At 51.5% G+C, this 22,247-nt stretch overlaps 1 protein-coding gene across 2 annotated transcripts in view; it reads right to left on the bottom strand.

Annotated features, from left to right (window-relative positions):
* LOC147118177 (GTP-binding protein REM 2-like) overlaps positions 1-22,247 on the bottom strand; it is a 59,296-nt gene that overhangs the window by 5,786 nt on the left and 31,263 nt on the right. Inside the window, exons 2-3 of one of the 2 annotated variants that reach the window (XM_085984282.1) lie at positions 22,159-22,232; positions 18,366-18,573 (exon numbers count right to left, since the gene is read on the bottom strand). In XM_085984282.1, coding sequence (XP_085840408.1) covers positions 18,366-18,573; positions 22,159-22,232 — 282 coding nt within the window. The remainder of the gene's footprint in view (positions 1-18,365; positions 18,574-22,158; positions 22,233-22,247) is intronic. The other variant, XM_085984283.1, reaches the window with a different exon arrangement.

The following is a 22,247-nucleotide window of genomic DNA, read 5'->3' as shown; positions in this document are numbered from 1 at the left end:
CATGAGTTAGATACAGAGTAAAGCTCCCTCTACACTGTCCCATCAAACACTCCCAGGGCAGGTACAGCACGGGTTAGATACAGAGTAAAGCTCCCTCTACACTGTCCCATCAAACACTCCCAGGGCAGATACAGCACAGGTTAGATACAGAGTAAAGCTCCCTCTGCACTGCCCCATCAAACACTCCCAGGGCAGGTATTGCACGGGTTAGATACAGAGTAAAGCTCCCTCTACACTGTCCCATCAAACACTCCCAGGGCAGGTACAGCATGGGGTTAGATACAGAGTAAAGCTCCCTCTACACTGTCCCATCAAACACTCCCAGGGCAGGTACAGCATGGGGTTAGATACTGAGTAAAGCTCCCTCTACACTGTCCCATCAAACACTCCCAGGGCAGGTACAGCACGGGTTAGATACAGAGTAAAGCTCCCTCTACACTGTCCCATCAAACACTCCCAGGGCAGATACAGCACAGGTTAGATACAGAGTAAAGCTCCCTCTACACTGTCCCATCAAACGCTCCCAGGGCAGATACAGCACAGGTTAGATACAGAGTAAAGCTCCCTCTACACTGTCCCATCAAACACTCCCAGGGCAGGTACAGCACGGGTTAGATACAGAGTAAAGCTCCCTCTACACTGTCCCATCAAACACTCCCAGGACAGGTACAGCACGGGTTAGATACAGAGTAAAGCTCCCTCTACACTGTCCCATCAAACACCCCCAGGGCAGGTACAGCATGGGGTTAGATACAGAGTAAATCTCCCTCTACACTGTCCCATCAAACACTCCCAGGACAGGTACAGCATGGGGTTAGATACAGAGTAAAGCTCCCTCTACACTGTCCCATCAAACACTCCCAGGGAAGGTACAGCACGGGTTAGATACAGAGTAAAGCTCCCTCTACACTGTCCCATCAAACACTCCCAGGGCAGATACAGCACAGGTTAGATACAGAGTAAAGCTCCCTCTACACTGTCCCATCAAACACTCCCAGGGCAGATACAGCACAGGTTAGATACAGAGTAAAGCTCCCTCTACACTGTCCCATCAAACGCTCCCAGGGCAGATACAGCACAGGTTAGATACAGAGTAAAGCTCCCTCTACACTGTCCCATCAAACACTCCCAGGGCAGGTACAGCACGAGTTAGATACAGAGTAAAGCTCCCTCTACACTGTCCCATCAAACACTCCCAGGGCAGGTACAGCACGGGTTAGATACAGAGTAAAGCTCCCTCTACACTGTCCCATCAAACACTCCCAGGGCAGGTACAGCATGGGTTAGATACAGAGTAAATCTCCCACTATACTGTCCCATCAAACACTCCCAGGGCAGGTACAGCATGGGGTTAGATACAGAGTAAAGCTCCCTCTACACTGTTCCATCAAACACTCCCAGGGCAGGTACAGCACGAGTTAGATACAGAGTAAAGCTCCCTCTACACTGTCACATCAAACACTCCCAGGGCAGGTACAGCACGGGTTAGATACAGAGTAAAGCTCCCTCTACACTGTCCCATCAAACACTCCCAGGGCAGATACAGCACAGGTTAGATACAGAGTAAAGCTCCCTCTACACTGTCCCATCAAACGCTCCCAGGGCAGGTACAGCACGGGTTAGATACAGAGTAAAGCTCCCTCTACACTGCCCCATCACACACTCCCAGGGCAGGTACAGCATGGGGTTAGATACAGAGTAAAGCTCCCTCTACACTGTCCCATCAAACACTCCCAGGGCAGGTACAGCACGGGTTAGATACAGAGTAAAGCTCCCTCTACACTGTCCCATCAAACACTCCCAGGGCAGGTACAGCACGGGTTAGATACAGAGTAAAGCTCCCTCTACACTGTCCCATCAAACACTCCCAGGGCAGGTACAGCACGGGTTAGATACAGAGTAAAGCTCCCTCGACACTGTCCTATCAAACACTCCCAGGGCAGGTATAGCAGGGGTTAGATACAGAGTAAAGCTCCCTCTACACTGCCCCATCACACACTCCCAGGGCAGGTACAGCATGGGGTTAGATACAGAGTAAAGCTCCCTCTACACTGTCCCATCAAACACTCCCAGGGCAGGTACAGCACGGGTTAGATACAGAGTAAAGCTCCCTCTACACTGTCCCATCAGACACTCCCAGGGCAGGTACAGCACGGGTTAGATACAGAGTAAAGCTCCCTCTACACTGTCTCATCAAACACTCCCAGGGCAGGTACAGCACGGGTTAGATACAGAGTAAAACTCCCTCTACACTGTCCCATCAGACACTCCCAGGGCAGGTACAGCATGGGGTTAGATACAGAGTAAAGCTCCCTCTACACTGTCCCATCAAACACTCCCAGGGCAGATACAGCACAGGTTAGATACAGAGTAAAGCTCCCTCTACACTGTCCCATCAAACGCTCCCAGGGCAGGTACAGCACGGGTTACATACAGAGTAAAGCTCCCTCTACACTGCCCCATCACACACTCCCAGGGCAGGTACAGCACGGGTTAGATACAGAGTAAAGCTCCCTCTACACTGTCCCATCAAACACTCCCAGGGCAGGTACAGCACGGGTTAGATACAGAGTAAAGCTCCCTCTACACTGTCCCATCAAACACTCCCAGGGCAGGTACAGCACGGGTTAGATACAGAGTAAAGCTCCCTCTACACTGTCCCATCAAACACTCCCAGGGCAGGTATAGCAGGGGTTAGATACAGAGTAAAGCTCCCTCTACACTGCCCCATCACACACTCCCAGGGCAGGTACAGCACGGGTTAGATACAGAGTAAAGCTCCCTCTACACTGTCCCATCAAACACTCCCAGGGCAGGTACAGCATGGGGTTAGATACAGAGTAAAGCTCCCTCTACACTGTCCCATCAAACACTCCCAGGGCAGGTACAGCATGGGGTTAGATACAGAGTAAAGCTCCCTCTACACTGTCCCATCAAACACTCCTAGGGCAGGTACAGCATGAGTTAGATACAGAGTAAAGCTCCCTCTACACTGTCCCATCAAACACTCCCAGGGCAGGTACAGCACGGGTTAGATACAGAGTAAAGCTCCCTCTACACTGTCCCATCAAACACTCCCAGGGCAGGTACAGCACGGGTTAGATACAGAGTAAAGCTCCCACTATACTGTCCCATCAAACACTCCCAGGGCAGGTACAGCATGGGGTTAGATACAGAGTAAAGCTCCCTCTACACTGTCCCATCAAACACTCCCAGGGCAGGTACAGCACGAGTTAGATACAGAGTAAAGCTCCCTCTACACTGTCCCATCAAACACTCCAAGGGCAGGTACAGCACGGGTTAGATACAGAGTAAAGCTCCCTCTACACTGTCCCATCAAACACTCCCAGGGCAGATACAGCACAGGTTAGATACAGAGTAAAGCTCCCTCCACACTGTCCCATCAAACGCTCCCAGGGCAGATACAGCACAGGTTAGATACAGAGTAAAGCTCCCTCTGCACTGCCCCATCAAACACTCCCAGGGCAGGTATTGCACGGGTTAGATACAGAGTAAAGCTCCCTCTACACTGTCCCATCAAACACTCCCAGGGCAGGTACAGCATGGGGTTAGATACAGAGTAAAGCTCCCTCTACACTGTCCCATCAAACACTCCCAGGGCAGGTACAGCATGGGGTTAGATACTGAGTAAAGCTCCCTCTACACTGTCCCATCAAACACTCCCAGGGCAGGTACAGCACGGGTTAGATACAGAGTAAAGCTCCCTCTACACTGTCCCATCAAACACTCCCAGGGCAGATACAGCACAGGTTAGATACAGAGTAAAGCTCCCTCTACACTGTCCCATCAAACGCTCCCAGGGCAGATACAGCACAGGTTAGATACAGAGTAAAGCTCCCTCTACACTGTCCCATCAAACACTCCCAGGGCAGGTACAGCACGGGTTAGATACAGAGTAAAGCTCCCTCTACACTGTCCCATCAAACACTCCCAGGACAGGTACAGCACGGGTTAGATACAGAGTAAAGCTCCCTCTACACTGTCCCATCAAACACCCCCAGGGCAGGTACAGCATGGGGTTAGATACAGAGTAAATCTCCCTCTACACTGTCCCATCAAACACTCCCAGGACAGGTACAGCATGGGGTTAGATACAGAGTAAAGCTCCCTCTACACTGTCCCATCAAACACTCCCAGGGAAGGTACAGCACGAGTTAGATACAGAGTAAAGCTCCCTCTACACTGTCCCATCAAACACTCCCAGGGCAGGTACAGCACGGGTTAGATACAGAGTAAAGCTCCCTCTACACTGTCCCATCAAACACTCCCAGGGCAGGTACAGCATGGGTTAGATACAGAGTAAAGCTCCCACTATACTGTCCCATCAAACACTCCCAGGGCAGGTACAGCATGGGGTTAGATACAGAGTAAAGCTCCCTCTACACTGTTCCATCAAACACTCACAGGGCAGGTACAGCACGAGTTAGATACAGAGTAAAGCTCCCTCTACACTGTCACATCAAACACTCCCAGGGCAGGTACAGCACGGGTTAGATACAGAGTAAAGCTCCCTCTACACTGTCCCATCAAACACTCCCAGGGCAGATACAGCACAGGTTAGATACAGAGTAAAGCTCCCTCTACACTGTCCCATCAAACGCTCCCAGGGCAGGTACAGCACGGGTTAGATACAGAGTAAAGCTCCCTCTACACTGCCCCATCAGACACTCCCAGGGCAGGTACAGCATGGGGTTAGATACAGAGTAAAGCTCCCTCTACACTGTCCCATCAAACACTCCCAGGGCAGGTACAGCACGGGTTAGATACAGAGTAAAGCTCCCTCTACACTGTCCCATCAAACACTCCCAGGGCAGGTACAGCACGGGTTAGATACAGAGTAAAGCTCCCTCTACACTGTCCCATCAAACACTCCCAGGGCAGGTACAGCACGGGTTAGATACAGAGTAAAGCTCCCTCTACACTGTCCCATCAAACACTCCCAGGGCAGGTACAGCACGGGTTAGATACAGAGTAAAGCTCCCTCGACACTGTCCTATCAAACACTCCCAGGGCAGGTATAGCAGGGGTTAGATACAGAGTAAAGCTCCCTCTACACTGCCCCATCACACACTCCCAGGGCAGGTACAGCATGGGGTTAGATACAGAGTAAAGCTCCCTCTACACTGTCCCATCAAACACTCCCAGGGCAGGTACAGCACGGGTTAGATACAGAGTAAAGCTCCCTCTACACTGTCCCATCAGACACTCCCAGGGCAGGTACAGCACGGGTTAGATACAGAGTACAGCTCCCTCTACACTGTCTCATCAAACACTCCCAGGGCAGGTACAGCACGGGTTAGATACAGAGTAAAACTCCCTCTACACTGTCCCATCAGACACTCCCAGGGCAGGTACAGCATGGGGTTAGATACAGAGTAAAGCTCCCTCTACACTGTCCCATCAAACACTCCCAGGGCAGATACAGCACAGGTTAGATACAGAGTAAAGCTCCCTCTACACTGTCCCATCAAACGCTCCCAGGGCAGGTACAGCACGGGTTACATACAGAGTAAAGCTCCCTCTACACTGCCCCATCACACACTCCCAGGGCAGGTACATCACGGGTTAGATACAGAGTAAAGCTCCCTCTACACTGTCCCATCAAACACTCCCAGGGCAGGTACAGCACGGGTTAGATACAGAGTAAAGCTCCCTCTACACTGTCCCATCAAACACTCCCAGGGCAGGTACAGCACGGGTTAGATACAGAGTAAAGCTCCCTCTGCACTGTCCCATCAAACACTCCCAGGGCAGGTATAGCAGGGGTTAGATACAGAGTAAAGCTCCCTCTACACTGCCCCATCACACACTCCCAGGGCAGGTACAGCACGGGTTAGATACAGAGTAAAGCTCCCTCTACACTGTCCCATCAAACACTCCCAGGGCAGGTACAGCATGGGGTTAGATACAGAGTAAAGCTCCCTCTACACTGTCCCATCAAACACTCCCAGGGCAGGTACAGCATGGGGTTAGATACAGAGTAAAGCTCCCTCTACACTGTCCCATCAAACACTCCTAGGGCAGGTACAGCACGAGTTAGATACAGAGTAAAGCTCCCTCCACACTGTCCCATCAAACACTCCCAGGGCAGGTACAGCACGGGTTAGATACAGAGTAAAGCTCCCTCTACACTGTCCCATCAAACACTCCCAGGGCAGGTACAGCACGGGTTAGATACAGAGTAAAGCTCCCACTATACTGTCCCATCAAACACTCCCAGGGCAGGTACAGCATGGGGTTAGATACAGAGTAAAGCTCCCTCTACACTGTCCCATCAAACACTCCCAGGGCAGGTACAGCACGAGTTAGATACAGAGTAAAGCTCCCTCTACACTGTCCCATCAAACACTCCAAGGGCAGGTACAGCACGGGTTAGATACAGAGTAAAGCTCCCTCTACACTGTCCCATCAAACACTCCCAGGGCAGATACAGCACAGGTTAGATACAGAGTAAAGCTCCCTCCACACTGTCCCATCAAACGCTCCCAGGGCAGATACAGCACAGGTTAGATACAGAGTAAAGCTCCCTCTGCACTGCCCCATCAAACACTCCCAGGGCAGGTATTGCACGGGTTAGATACAGAGTAAAGCTCCCTCTACACTGTCCCATCAAACACTCCCAGGGCAGGTACAGCATGGGGTTAGATACAGAGTAAAGCTCCCTCTACACTGTCCCATCAAACACTCCCAGGGCAGGTACAGCATGGGGTTAGATACTGAGTAAAGCTCCCTCTACACTGTCCCATCAAACACTCCCAGGGCAGGTACAGCACGGGTTAGATACAGAGTAAAGCTCCCTCTACACTGTCCCATCAAACACTCCCAGGGCAGATACAGCACAGGTTAGATACAGAGTAAAGCTCCCTCTACACTGTCCCATCAAACGCTCCCAGGGCAGATACAGCACAGGTTAGATACAGAGTAAAGCTCCCTCTACACTGTCCCATCAAACACTCCCAGGGCAGGTACAGCACGGGTTAGATACAGAGTAAAGCTCCCTCTACACTGTCCCATCAAACACTCCCAGGGCAGGTACAGCACGGGTTAGATACAGAGTAAAGCTCCCTCTACACTGTCCCATCAAACACTCCCAGGACAGGTACAGCACGGGTTAGATACAGAGTAAAGCTCCCTCTACACTGTCCCATCAAACACTCCCAGGGCAGGTACAGCACGGGTTAGATACAGAGTAAAGCTCCCTCTACACTGTCCCATCAAACACTCCCAGGGCAGGTACAGCACGGGTTAGATACAGAGTAAAGCTCCCTCTACATTGTCCCATCAAACACTCCCAGGGCAGGTAAAGCATGGGGTTAGATACTGAGTAAAGCTCCCTCTACACTGTCCCATCAAACACTCCCAGGGCAGGTACAGCATGGGGTTAGATACTGAGTAAAGCTCCCTCTACACTCTCCCATCAAACACTCCCAGGGCAGGTACAGCACAGGTTAGATACAGAGTAAAGCTCCCTCTACACTATCCCATCAAAAACTCCCAGGGCAGGTACAGCACAGGTTAGTTAGAGAGTAAAGCTCCCTCTACACTGTCCCATCAAACACTCCCAGGGCAGGTGCAGCACGGGTTAGATACAGAGTAAAGCTCCCTCTGCACTGTCCCATCAAACACTCCCAGGGCAGGTACAGCACGAGTTAGATACAGAGTAAAGCTCCCTCTGCACTGTCCCATCAAACACTCCCAGGGCAGGTACAGCACGGGTTAGATACAGAGTAAAGCTCCCTCTACACTGTCCTATCAAACACTCCCAGGGCAGGTATAGCAGGGGTTAGATACAGAGTAAAGCTCCCTCTACACTGCCCCATCACACACTCCCAGGGCAGGTACAGCATGGGGTTAGATACAGAGTAAAGCTCCCTCTACACTGTCCCATCAAACACTCCCAGGGCAGGTACAGCACGGGTTAGATACAGAGTAAAGCTCCCTCTACACTGTCCCATCAGACACTCCCAGGGCAGGTACAGCACGGGTTAGATACAGAGTAAAGCTCCCTCTACACTGCCTCATCAAACACTCCCAGGGCAGGTACAGCACGGGTTAGATACAGAGTAAAGCTCCCTCTACACTGTCCCATCAAACACTCCCAGGGCAGGTACAGCACGGGTTAGATACAGAGTAAAGCTCCCACTATACTGTCCCATCAAACACTCCCAGGGCAGGTACAGCATGGGGTTAGATACAGAGTAAAGCTCCCTCTACACTGTTCCATCAAACACTCCCAGGGCAGGTACAGCACGAGTTAGATACAGAGTAAAGCTCCCTCTACACTGTCCCATCAAACACTCCCAGGGCAGGTACAGCACGGGTTAGATACAGAGTAAAGTTCCCTCTACACTGTCCCATCAAACACTCCCAGGGCAGATACAGCACAGGTAAGATACAGAGTAAAGCTCCCTCTACACTGTCCCATCAAACGCTCCCAGGGCAGGTACAGCACGGGTTAGATACAGAGTAAAGCTCCCTCTACAGTGCCCCATCACACACTCCCAGGGCAGGTACAGCATGGGGTTAAATACAGAGTAAAGCTCCCTCTACACTGTCCCATCAAACACTCCCAGGGCAGGTACAGCACGGGTTAGATACAGAGTAAAGCTCCCTCTACACTGTCCCATCAAACACTCCCAGGGCAGGTACAGCACGGGTTAGATACAGAGTAAAGCTCCCTCTACACTGTCCCATCAAACACTCCCAGGGCAGGTACAGCACGGGTTAGATACAGAGTAAAGCTCCCTCTACACTGTCCTATCAAACACTCCCAGGGCAGGTATAGCAGGGGTTAGATACAGAGTAAAGCTCACTCTACACTGCCCCATCACACACTCCCAGGGCAGGTACAGCATGGGGTTAGATACAGAGTAAAGCTCCCTCTACACTGTCCCATCAAACACTCCCAGTGCAGGTACAGCACGGGTTAGATACAGAGTAAAGCTCCCTCTACACTGTCCCATCAGACACTCCCAGGGCAGGTACAGCACGGGTTAGATACAGAGTAAAGCTCCCTCTACACTGTCCCATCAAACACTCCCAGGGCAGGTACAGCACGGGTTAGATACAGAGTAAAACTCCCTCTACACTGTCCCATCAGACACTCCCAGGGCAGGTACAGCATGGGGTTAGATACAGAGTAAAGCTCCCTCTACACTGTCCCATCAAACACTCCCAGGGCAGGTACAGCACGAGTTAGATACAGAGTAAAGCTCCCTCTACACTGTCCCATCAAACAGTTCCAGGGCAGGTACAGCACGGGTTAGATACAGAGTAAAGCTCCCTCTACACTGTCCCATCAAACACTCCCAGGGCAGGTACAGCACGGGTTAGATACAGAGTAAAGCTCCCACTATACTGTCCCATCAAACACTCCCAGGGCAGGTCCAGCATGGGGTTAGATACAGAGTAAAGCTCCCTCTACACTGTCCCATCAAACACTCCCAGGGCAGGTACAGCACGAGTTAGATACAGAGTGGAGCTCCCTCTACACTGTCCCATCAAACACTCCCAGGGCAGGTACAGCACGGGTTAGATACAGAGTAAAGCTCCCTCTACACTGTCCCATCAAACACTCCCAGGGCAGATACAGCACAGGTTAGATACAGAGTAAAGCTCCCTCTACACTGTCCCATCAAACGCTCCCAGGGCAGGTACAGCACGGGTTACATACAGAGTAAAGCTCCCTCTACACTGCCCCATCACACACTCCCAGGGCAGATACAGCACAGGTTAGATACAGAGTAAAGCTCCCTCTACACTGTCCCATCAAACGCTCCCAGGGCAGGTACAGCACGGGTTACATACAGAGTAAAGCTCCCTCTACACTGCCCCATCACACACTCCCAGGGCAGGTACAGCACGGGTTAGATACAGAGTAAAGCTCCCTCTACACTGTCCCATCAAACACTCCCAGGGCAGGTACAGCACGGGTTAGATACAGAGTAAAGCTCCCTCTACACTGTCCCATCAAACACTCCCAGGGCAGGTACAGCACGGGTTAGATACAGAGTAAAGCTCCCTCTACACTGTCCCATCAAACACTCCCAGGGCAGGTATAGCAGGGGTTAGATACAGAGTAAAGCTCCCTCTACACTGCCCCATCACACACTCCCAGGGCAGGTACAGCACGGGTTAGATACAGAGTAAAGCTCCCTCTACACTGTCCCATCAAACACTCCCAGGGCAGGTACAGCATGGGGTTAGATACAGAGTAAAGCTCCCTCTACACTGTCCCATCAAACACTCCCAGGGCAGGTACAGCATGGGGTTAGATACAGAGTAAAGCTCCCTCTACACTGTCCCATCAAACACTCCTAGGGCAGGTACAGCACGAGTTAGATACAGAGTAAAGCTCCCTCTACACTGTCCCATCAAACACTCCCAGGGCAGGTACAGCACGGGTTAGATACAGAGTAAAGCTCCCTCTACACTGTCCCATCAAACACTCCCAGGGCAGGTACAGCACGGGTTAGATACAGAGTAAAGCTCCCACTATACTGTCCCATCAAACACTCCCAGGGCAGGTACAGCATGGGGTTAGATACAGAGTAAAGCTCCCTCTACACTGTCCCATCAAACACTCCCAGGGCAGGTACAGCACGAGTTAGATACAGAGTAAAGCTCCCTCTACACTGTCCCATCAAACACTCCAAGGGCAGGTACAGCACGGGTTAGATACAGAGTAAAGCTCCCTCTACACTGTCCCATCAAACACTCCCAGGGCAGATACAGCACAGGTTAGATACAGAGTAAAGCTCCCTCCACACTGTCCCATCAAACGCTCCCAGGGCAGATACAGCACAGGTTAGATACAGAGTAAAGCTCCCTCTGCACTGCCCCATCAAACACTCCCAGGGCAGGTATTGCACGGGTTAGATACAGAGTAAAGCTCCCTCTACACTGTCCCATCAAACACTCCCAGGGCAGGTACAGCATGGGGTTAGATACAGAGTAAAGCTCCCTCTACACTGTCCCATCAAACACTCCCAGGGCAGGTACAGCATGGGGTTAGATACTGAGTAAAGCTCCCTCTACACTGTCCCATCAAACACTCCCAGGGCAGGTACAGCACGGGTTAGATACAGAGTAAAGCTCCCTCTACACTGTCCCATCAAACACTCCCAGGGCAGATACAGCACAGGTTAGATACAGAGTAAAGCTCCCTCTACACTGTCCCATCAAACGCTCCCAGGGCAGATACAGCACAGGTTAGATACAGAGTAAAGCTCCCTCTACACTGTCCCATCAAACACTCCCAGGGCAGGTACAGCACGGGTTAGATACAGAGTAAAGCTCCCTCTACACTGTCCCATCAAACACTCCCAGGGCAGGTACAGCACGGGTTAGATACAGAGTAAAGCTCCCTCTACACTGTCCCATCAAACACTCCCAGGACAGGTACAGCACGGGTTAGATACAGAGTAAAGCTCCCTCTACACTGTCCCATCAAACACTCCCAGGGCAGGTACAGCACGGGTTAGATACAGAGTAAAGCTCCCTCTACACTGTCCCATCAAACACTCCCAGGGCAGGTACAGCACGGGTTAGATACAGAGTAAAGCTCCCTCTACATTGTCCCATCAAACACTCCCAGGGCAGGTAAAGCATGGGGTTAGATACTGAGTAAAGCTCCCTCTACACTGTCCCATCAAACACTCCCAGGGCAGGTACAGCATGGGGTTAGATACTGAGTAAAGCTCCCTCTACACTCTCCCATCAAACACTCCCAGGGCAGGTACAGCACAGGTTAGATACAGAGTAAAGCTCCCTCTACACTATCCCATCAAAAACTCCCAGGGCAGGTACAGCACAGGTTAGTTAGAGAGTAAAGCTCCCTCTACACTGTCCCATCAAACACTCCCAGGGCAGGTGCAGCACGGGTTAGATACAGAGTAAAGCTCCCTCTGCACTGTCCCATCAAACACTCCCAGGGCAGGTACAGCACGAGTTAGATACAGAGTAAAGCTCCCTCTGCACTGTCCCATCAAACACTCCCAGGGCAGGTACAGCACGGGTTAGATACAGAGTAAAGCTCCCTCTACACTGTCCTATCAAACACTCCCAGGGCAGGTATAGCAGGGGTTAGATACAGAGTAAAGCTCCCTCTACACTGCCCCATCACACACTCCCAGGGCAGGTACAGCATGGGGTTAGATACAGAGTAAAGCTCCCTCTACACTGTCCCATCAAACACTCCCAGGGCAGGTACAGCACGGGTTAGATACAGAGTAAAGCTCCCTCTACACTGTCCCATCAGACACTCCCAGGGCAGGTACAGCACGGGTTAGATACAGAGTAAAGCTCCCTCTACACTGTCTCATCAAACACTCCCAGGGCAGGTACAGCACGGGTTAGATACAGAGTAAAGCTCCCTCTACACTGTCCCATCAAACACTCCCAGGGCAGGTACAGCACGGGTTAGATACAGAGTAAAGCTCCCACTATACTGTCCCATCAAACACTCCCAGGGCAGGTACTGCATGGGGTTAGATACAGAGTAAAGCTCCCTCTACACTGTTCCATCAAACACTCCCAGGGCAGGTACAGCACGAGTTAGATACAGAGTAAAGCTCCCTCTACACTGTCCCATCAAACACTCCCAGGGCAGGTACAGCACGGGTTAGATACAGAGTAAAGCTCCCTCTACACTGTCCCATCAAACACTCCCAGGGCAGATACAGCACAGGTAAGATACAGAGTAAAGCTCCCTCTACACTGTCCCATCAAACGCTCCCAGGGCAGGTACAGCACGGGTTAGATACAGAGTAAAGCTCCCTCTACAGTGCCCCATCACACACTCCCAGGGCAGGTACAGCATGGGGTTAAATACAGAGTAAAGCTCCCTCTACACTGTCCCATCAAACACTCCCAGGGCAGGTACAGCACGGGTTAGATACAGAGTAAAGCTCCCTCTACACTGTCCCATCAAACACTCCCAGGGCAGGTACAGCACGGGTTAGATACAGAGTAAAGCTCCCTCTACACTGTCCCATCAAACACTCCCAGGGCAGGTACAGCACGGGTTAGATACAGAGTAAAGCTCCCTCTACACTGTCCTATCAAACACTCCCAGGGCAGGTATAGCAGGGGTTAGATACAGAGTAAAGCTCCCTCTACACTGCCCCATCACACACTCCCAGGGCAGGTACAGCATGGGGTTAGATACAGAGTAAAGCTCCCTCTACACTGTCCCATCAAACACTCCCAGTGCAGGTACAGCACGGGTTAGATACAGAGTAAAGCTCCCTCTACACTGTCCCATCAGACACTCCCAGGGCAGGTACAGCACGGGTTAGATACAGAGTAAAGCTCCCTCTACACTGTCCCATCAAACACTCCCAGGGCAGGTACAGCACGGGTTAGATACAGAGTAAAACTCCCTCTACACTGTCCCATCAGACACTCCCAGGGCAGGTACAGCATGGGGTTAGATACAGAGTAAAGCTCCCTCTACACTGTCCCATCAAACACTCCCAGGGCAGGTACAGCACAGGTTAGATACAGAGTAAAGCTCCCTCTACACTGTCCCATCAGACACTCCCAGGGCAGGTACAGCATGGGGTTAGATACAGAGTAAAGCTCCCTCTACACTGTCCCATCAAACACTCCCAGGGCAGGTACAGCACGGGTTAGATACAGAGTAAAGCTCCCTCTACACTGTCCCATCAAACACTCCCAGGGCAGGTACAGCACGGGTTAGATACAGAGTAAAGCTCCCTCTACACTGTCCCATCAAACACTCCCAGGGCAGGTACAGCACAGGTTAGATACAGAGTAAAGCTCCCTCTACACTGTCCCATCAAACACTCCCAGGGCAGGTACAACATGGGGTTAGATACTGAGTAAAGCTCCCTCTACACTGTCCCATCAAACACTCCCAGGGCAGGTACAGCATGGGGTTAGATACTGAGTAAAGCTCCCTCTACACTGCCCCATCAAACACTCCCAGGGCAGGTACAGCACAGGTTAGATACAGAGTAAAGCTCCCTCTACACTGTCCCATCAAACACTCCCAGTGCAGGTACAGCACGGGTTAGATACAGAGTAAAGCTCCCTCTACACTGTCCCATCAAACACTCCCAGGGCAGGTACAGCACGGGTTAGATACAGAGTAAAGCTCCCTCTGCACTGTCCCATCAAACACTCCCAGGGCAGGTACAGCACGGGTTAGATACAGAGTAAAGCTCCCTCTACACTGTCCCATCAAACACTCCCAGGGCAGGTACAGCACGGGTTAGATACAGAGTAAAGCTCCCTCTACACTGTCCCATCAAAAACTCCCAGGGCAGGTACAGCACGGGTTAGATACAGAGTAAAGCTCCCTCTATACTGTCCCATCAACACTCCCAGGGCAGGTACAGCACGGGTTAGATACAGAGTAAAGCACCCTCTACACTGTCCCATCAAACACTCCCAGGGCAGGTACAGCACGGGTTAGATACAGAGTAAAGCTCCCTTTACACTGTCCCATCAAACACTCCCAGGGCAGGTACAGCACGGGTTAGATACAGAGTAAAGCTCCCTCTACACTGTCCCATCAAACACTCCCAGGGCAGGTACAGCACGGATTAGATACAGAGTAAAGCTCCCTCATACCTGAATGTGGGAGAGGGGTTAGAGGGACCTCCGCAGATACAGGAGCCTGTGAGAGGGGTTAGAGGGACCTTCTCAGGTACAGGAGCGTGAGAGAGGGGGTTTAGAGGCACCTTCTCAGGTACAGGAGTGTGGGAGAGGGTTAGAGGGACCTCCCCAGATACAGGAGTGTGAGATAGTAGGTTAGAGGGACCTCCCCAGATACAGGAGTGTGAGAGAGGGTTAGAGGGATCTCCCCAGATACAGGAGTGTGAGAGAGGGGTTAGAGGGACCTCCCCAGATACAGGAGTGTGAGATAGTAGGTTAGAGGGACCTCCCCAGATACAGGAGTGTGAGAGAGGGTTAGAGGGATCTCCCCAGATACAGGAGTGTGTGAGAGAGGGGATAGAGGAGCCTCCCGAGATAGAGGAGTGAGAGAGGGATTAGAGGGACCTCCCCAGATACAGGAGTGTGAGAGAGGGGTTAGAGAGACCTCCCCAGATACAGGAGTGGGAGAGAGAGAGGGGTTAGAGGGACCTCCCCAGATACAGGAGTGTGAGAGAGGGGTTAGAGGGACCTCCCCAGATACAGGAGTGAGAGAGAGGGGTTAGAAGGACATCCCCAGATACAGGAGTGTGTGAGAGAGGGTTCAGAGGGACCTACCATGATAGAGGAGTGTTAGGGAGGAGTTAGAGGGATCCAGATACAGGAGTGTGAGAGTGGGGTTAGAGGGATCCCCAGATATAGTGAGAGAGAGGAGTTAGAGGGACCTCCCCAGATACAGGAGCGTTAGAGAGGAGTTAGAGGGATCCAGATACAGGAGTGTGAGAGAGGGGTTAGAGGGATCCCCAGATATAGTGTGAGAGAGGGGTTAGAGGGACCTCCCCAGATACAGGAGTGTGAGAGAGGGGTTAGAGGGACCTCCCCAGATACAGGAGTGAGAGAGAGGGGTTAGAAGGACATCCCCAGATACAGGAGTGTGAGAGAGGGGTTAGAGAGACCTCCCCAGATACAGGAGTGCGAGAGAGGGTTTAGAGGGACCTCCACAGATACAGGAGTGTGAGAGAGGGGTTAGAGGGACCTCCCCAGATACAGGAGTGTGAGAGAGGGGTTAGAGGGACCTCCCCAGATACAGGAGTGTGAGAGAGGGGTTAGAGGGACCTCCCCAGATACAGGAGTGTGAGATAGTAGGTTAGAGGGACCTCCCCAGATACAGGAGTGTGAGAGAGGGTTAGAGGGATCTCCCCAGATACAGGAGTGTGTGAGAGAGGGGATAGAGGAACCTCCCGAGATAGAGGAGTGAGAGCGGGGTTAGAGGGACCTCCCCTGATACAGGAGTGTGTGAGAGGGGTTAGAGAGACCTCCCCAGATACAGGAGTGTGTGAGAGGGGTTAGAGGGACCTCCCCAGATACAGGAGTGTGAGAGAGGTGTTAGAGGGATCTCCCCAGATACAGGAGTGTGAGAGAGGGGTTAGAGGGACCTCCCCAGATACAGGAGTGTGAGAGAGGGGTTAGAGGGATCTCCCCAGATGCAGGAGTGTGTGAGAGAGGGGTTAGAGTGACCTCCCCAGATACAGGAGTGTGTGAGAGAGGGGATAGAGGAACCTCCCGAGATAGAGGAGTGAGAGCGGGGTTAGAGGGACCTCCCCTGATACAGGAGTGTGAGAGAGGGGTTAGAGGGACCTCCCCAGATACAGGAGTGTGAGAGAGGGGTTAGAGAGGCCTCCCCAGATACAGGAGTGGGAGAGAAAGAGGGGTTAGCGGGTCCTCCCCAGATACAGGAGTGTGAGAGAGGGGTTAGAGGAACCTCCCCAGATACAGGAGTGTGAGAGAGAGGGGTTAGAGGGACCTCCCCAGATACAGGAGTGTGAGAGAGAGGTTAGAGGAACCTCCCCAGATACAGGAGTGTGAGAGAGGGGTTAGAGGAACCTTCCCAGATACAGGAGTGTGAGAGAGAGGGTTAGAGGGACCTCCCCAGATACAGGAGTGAGAGAGAGGGGTTAGAAGGACATCCCTAGATACAGGAGTGTGAGAGAGGGGTTAGAGGGACCTCCCCAGATACAGGAGTGTGAGAGAGAGGGTTAGAGGGACCTCCCCAGATACAGGAGTGAGAGAGAGGGGTTAGAAGGACATCCCCAGATACAGGAGTGTGAGAGAGGGGTTAGAGAGACCTCCCCAGATACAGGAGTGCGAGAGAGGGTTTAGAGGGACCTCCCCAGACACAGGAGTGTGAGAGATGGGTTAGAGGGACCTCCCCAGATACAGGAGTGTGAGAGAGGGGTTAGAGGGACCTCCCCAGGTACAGGAGTGTGAGAGAGGGGTTAGAGGGACCTCCCCAGATACAGGAGTGTGTGAGAGGGGTTAGATGGACCTCCCCAGATACAGGAGTGTGAGAGATGGTTTAGAGGGACCTCCCCAGATACAGGAGTGTGTGAGAGAGGGGTTAGAGGGACCTCCCCAGATACAGGAGTGTGAGAGAGGGGTTAGAGGGACCTCCCCAGATACAGGAGTGTGAGAGAGGGGTTAGAGGGTCCTCCCCAGATACAGGAGTGTGTGAGAGGGGTTAGAGGGACCTCCCCAGGTACAGGAGTGTGAGAGAGGGGTTAGAGGGACCTCCCCAGATACAGGAGTGCGAGAGAGGGTTTAGAGGGACCTCCCCAGACACAGGAGTGTGTGAGAGAGGGTTTAGAGGGACCTCCCATGATAGAGGAGTGTTAGGGAGGAGTTAGAGGGATCCAGATACAGGAGTGTGAGAGAGGGGTTAGAGGGATCCCCAGATATAGTGTGAGAGAGGGGTTAGAGGGACCTCCCCAGATACAGGAGTGTGAGAGTGGGGTTAAAGGGACCTCCCCAGATACAGGAGTGTGAGAGAGAGGGGTTAGAGGGATCCCCAGATATAGTGTGAGAGAGGGGTTAGAGGGACCTCCCCAGATACAGGAGCGTTAGAGAGGAGTTAGAGGGATCCAGATACAGGAGTGTGAGAGAGGGGTTAGAGGGATCCCCAGATATAGTGTGAGAGAGGGGTTAGAGGGACCTCCCCAGATACAGGAGTGTGAGAGAGGGGTTAGAGGGACCTCCCCAGGTACAGGAGTGTGAGAGAGGGGTTAGAGGGACCTCCCCAGGTACAGGAGTGTGAGAGAGAGGGGTTAGAGGGACCTCCCCAGATACAGGAGTGTGAGAGAGGGGTTAGAGGGACCTCCCCAGGTACAGGAGTGTGAGAGAGAGGGGTTAGAGGGACCTCCCCAGGTACAGGAGTGTGAGAGAGAGGGGTTAGAGGGACCTCCCCAGATACAGGAGTGTGAGAGAGGGGTTAGAGGGACCTCCCCAGGTACAGGAGTGTGAGAGAGAGGTTAGAGGGACCTCCCCAGGTGCAGGAATGTGTGAGAGAGAGGTTAGAGGGACCTCCCCAGGTACAGGAGTGTGTGAGAGAGAGGTTAGAGGGACCTCCCCAGATACAGAAGTGTGAGAGAGAGGTTAGAGGGACCTCCCCAGGTACAGGAGTGTGAGAGAGAGGGGTTAGAGGGACCTCCCCAGATACAGGAATGAGAGAGAGATGGTTTAGAGGGACTTTTTTACGGATGGGAGCCGCATTCAATAATCCTGGAAGGAATTGGTCTTGAAGAAGTTTTGGAGAGGACATCCTGACTCGAATCCCACTCCGCCGACACACACGCTGCCGAATCCCCCGTCCCTCACTTTCGGAGACCAACAGTAGCCCCTCCCCTCCCTCCCTCCCTCCCTCCCTTCCTTCCTGCTCGAAACCCCCTCACCTTCTAGCGTGACCTCTCGCGAGCGGACCAGGTCCGTCTTGTTGCCCACCAGAATGACGGGGAGGTCCTCGGTGGGCCTGAGCCCCCTCAGCCTGGCCCGCAGCTCGCCCGCCCGCTGGAAACTGGCCCGGTCGGTGACGGAGAAGACGATGAGGTAAGCGTCCCCGAGCTCCAAGCAGTTCTCCTGCATCCAATCGCTGGCTTCGTCCTGCAACCCGGACAAAGATGGGTGATTCCCACAGCTGCCTTGATCTCACATCCTCCCACCCCACTGCCTCTAACTGGTGGAAAGCTAAAACCATGTGGAGGTCCAAAGAGACTTGGGGGTCCTGGTACATAGATCATGGACAGATAAAGAAAATAATCAAAAAGGCTGATGAGATGCTGGCCTTTATATCTAGAATACAAAGGCGTAGAGGTTATGCTGCATAGAAACATAGAAGATAGGAGCAGGAGTAGGCCATTCGGCCCCTCGAGCCTGCTCCACCATTCAATGAGATCATGGCTGATCATCCAAATTCAGTACCCGGTCCCTGTTTTCTCCCCATATCCCTTGATCCCTTTAGCCTTAAGAAATATATCCAACTCCTTCTTGAATATATTTAATGAATTGGCCTCCACCGCCCTCTGTGGCAGAGAATTCCACAGGTTCACCACTCTCTGGGTGAAGAAATTCCTCCTCATCTCTGTCCTAAATGGCTTACCCCTTATCCTTAGACTGTGACCCCTAGTTCTGGACTCCCCCGCCATCGGGAACATCCTTCCTGCATCTAGTCTGTCCAGTCCTGTTAGAATTTTATAAGTTTCAATGAGATCCCCTCTCATTCTTCTAAACTCCAGCGAGTATAAGCCCTATTGACCCAATCTCTCCTCATACGTCATTCCTGCCATCCCAGGTATCAGCCTGGTAAATCTTCGCTGCACTCCTTCCATGGCAAGAACATCCTTCCTCAGATAAGGCGACCAAAACTGCACACAATACTGAAGGTGATCAGGTACAGGAAATAATCAAAAAGGCTAATGGGATGCTGGCCTTTATATGGCCAGTGTTGGACTGGGGTAAGAAGTCACACAACACCAGGTTATAGTCCAACAGCTTTATTTGAAATCACGAGCTTTCGGAGCGCTGCTCCTTCGTCAGGTGAAGTGGAGAAATGCATAAAGACACAGCTTATATAGTCAGAGAATAATGTCAGATGTTTACAGGTAATCTTTCCAACTGCCATTTATCACACCTCGGCAGAGAGATAATCACAGCAATCAAAGGGGTGAATGGTGTCCAAACAGGTCAGTCAGGAAAACATTACATCAAAGAACAATGAGGTGGGGTCACAAGGGGTCAAATGTTGCAGATGCTGGGGTCTGTATGAAAAACAAAAAGACAGACAAAAAACATTTTTTTTGCTGGAAATCACAGCAGGTTCAGCCGCATCTGTGTAGAGTGTCTCGAAGGCCGCCTTGGAGCGGGATGAAGTTATGCTGCAGCTATACAAAGCCCTGGTTAGTACTGATTTGGACAGGTTGGGGGATTGGGCAGATGCATGGCAAATGCAGTCTAATGTGGATAAAAACGAGGTTATCCACTTCGGTGGCAAAAACAGGAAGACAGATTATTATCTGAACGGCAATAGATTGGGAAAAGGGGAAGTGCAATGAGACCTGGGTGTTCTTGTGCACCAGTCGCTGAAGGTAAGCATGCAGGTGCAGCAGGCGGTTAAGAAGGCAAATGGTATGTTGGCCTTCGTAGCGAGAGGGTTTGAGTACAGGAACAAGGATGTCTTGCTGCAGTTATACAGGGCCTTGGTGAGACCACATCTTGAGTATTGTGTGCAGTTTTGGTCGCCTTATCTGAGGAAGGATATTCTTGCCATGGAGGGCGTGCAGTGAAGATTCACCAGACTGATACCTGGGATGGCAGGAATGACGTATGAGGAGAGATTGGGTCGATTGGGCTTATACTCGCTGGAGTTTAGAAGAATGAGAGGGGATCTCATTGAAACTTATAAAATTCTAACAGGACTGGACAGACTAGATGCAGGAAGGATGTTCCCGATGGCGGGGGAGTCCAGAACCAGGGGTCACAGTCTAAGGATAAGGGGTAAGCCATTATATCGAGAGGACTAGAATACAAGGGGGTAGAAGTTATGCTGCAGCTGTACAAAACCCTGGTTAGACCACACCTGGAGCACTGTGAGCAGTTCTGGGCACCACACCTTAGGAAGGATATATTGGCCTTGGAGGGAGTGCACCGTAGGTTTACCAGAATGAAACCTGGCCTCCAAGGGTTAAGTTAACATAGAAGATAGGAGCAGGAGTAGGCCATTCGGCCCCTCGAGCCTGCTCCGCCATTCAATGCAATCATGGTTGATCATCCAAATTCAGTACCCTGTCCCTGCCTTCTCCCCACATCCCTTGATCCCTTTAGCCTTAAGAAATATATCCAACTCCTTCTTGAATATATTTAATGAATTGGCCTCAACTGCCTTCTGTGGTAGAGAATTCCACAGGTGCACCACTCTCTGGGTGAAGAAATTCCTCCTCATCTCAGTACTAAATGGCTTACCCCTTATCCTTAGACTGTGACCCCTGGTTCTGGACTCCCCCGACCATCGGGAACATCCTTCCTGCATCTAGTCTGTCCAGTCCTGTCAGAATTTTATAAATTTCAATGAGATCCCCTCTCATTCTTCTAAACTCCAGCGAGTATAAGCCCAATCGACCCAATCTCTCCTCATACGTCATTCCTGCCATCCCATGTATCAGCCTGGTGAATCTTCCCTGAACTCCTTCCATGGCAAGAACATCCTTCCTCAGATAAGGCGACCAAAACTGCACACAATACTCAAGATGTGGTCTCACCAAGGCCCTGTATAACTGCAGCAAGACATCCTTGCTCCTGTACTCGAACCCTTTCGCTATGAAGGCCAACATATCATTTGCCTTCTTAACCGCCTGCTGCACCTCCATGCTTACCTTCAGCGACTGGTGCACAAGGACACCCAGGTCTCGTTGCACTTCCCCTTCTCCCAATCTATTGCCGTACAGATAATAATCTGCCTTCCTGTTTTTGCCACCAAAGAGGATAACCTCACATTTATCCACGTTATATTGCATCTGCCATGCTTTTGCCCAATCACCCAACCTGTCCAAATCATCCTGGAGTTTCTCGGCATCCTCCTCACAGCACACACGCCCACCCAGCTTTGTGTCATCTGCAAACTTGGAGATATTACATCTAGTTCCCTTGTCTAGATCATTAATATAAATTGTGAATAGCTGGGGTCCAAGGACCGATCCCTGCGGTACCCCACTAGTCACTGCCTGCCACTTGGAAAAAGACCCGTTTATTCCAACTCTTTGCTTTCTGTCTGCCAACCAGTTCTCTATCCAAGTCAATACCTTGCCCCCAATCCCATGTGCCTTAACATTACACGCTAATCTCTTATGCGGGACCTTATCGAAAGCCTTCTGAAAGTCCAAATAAACCACATCCACTGGTTCTCCCTTATCTATTTCACCAGTTACATCCTCAAAAAATTCCAGTAGATTAGTCAACACGATTTACCTTTTGTAAATCCATGTTGACTTTGTCCGATCCTGTCACTGTTTTCCAAGTGCTCTGCTATTACATCTTTTATAATGGACTCTAGCATTTTCCCCATTACCGATGTCAGGCTTACTGGTCTGTAATCCCCCGTTTTCTCTCTACCACCTTTTTTGAATTGTGGGGAAATGGAGGAGCGATACCATTCAGCCAACATTTTAAAATAATGTAAAGTCCACCAGTACCTACCTGTTCCCATATATCGTAGACAACTAGCGTTACCGTCTCTTCATCGACAATGATTGTTCGCTCATAGGTGTCCTCTGTGAAAGGTTAAT

The sequence above is a fragment of the Somniosus microcephalus genome, chromosome 4, assembly GCF_052327205.1.
Source record: "Somniosus microcephalus isolate GS21.2 chromosome 4, FLI_Smic_1.0, whole genome shotgun sequence".
NCBI classification, from domain to species: domain Eukaryota; kingdom Metazoa; phylum Chordata; class Chondrichthyes; order Squaliformes; family Somniosidae; genus Somniosus; species Somniosus microcephalus.
Note: the sequence above shows the minus strand (reverse complement) of the source record. Positions and strands in the feature narration are given on the sequence as shown.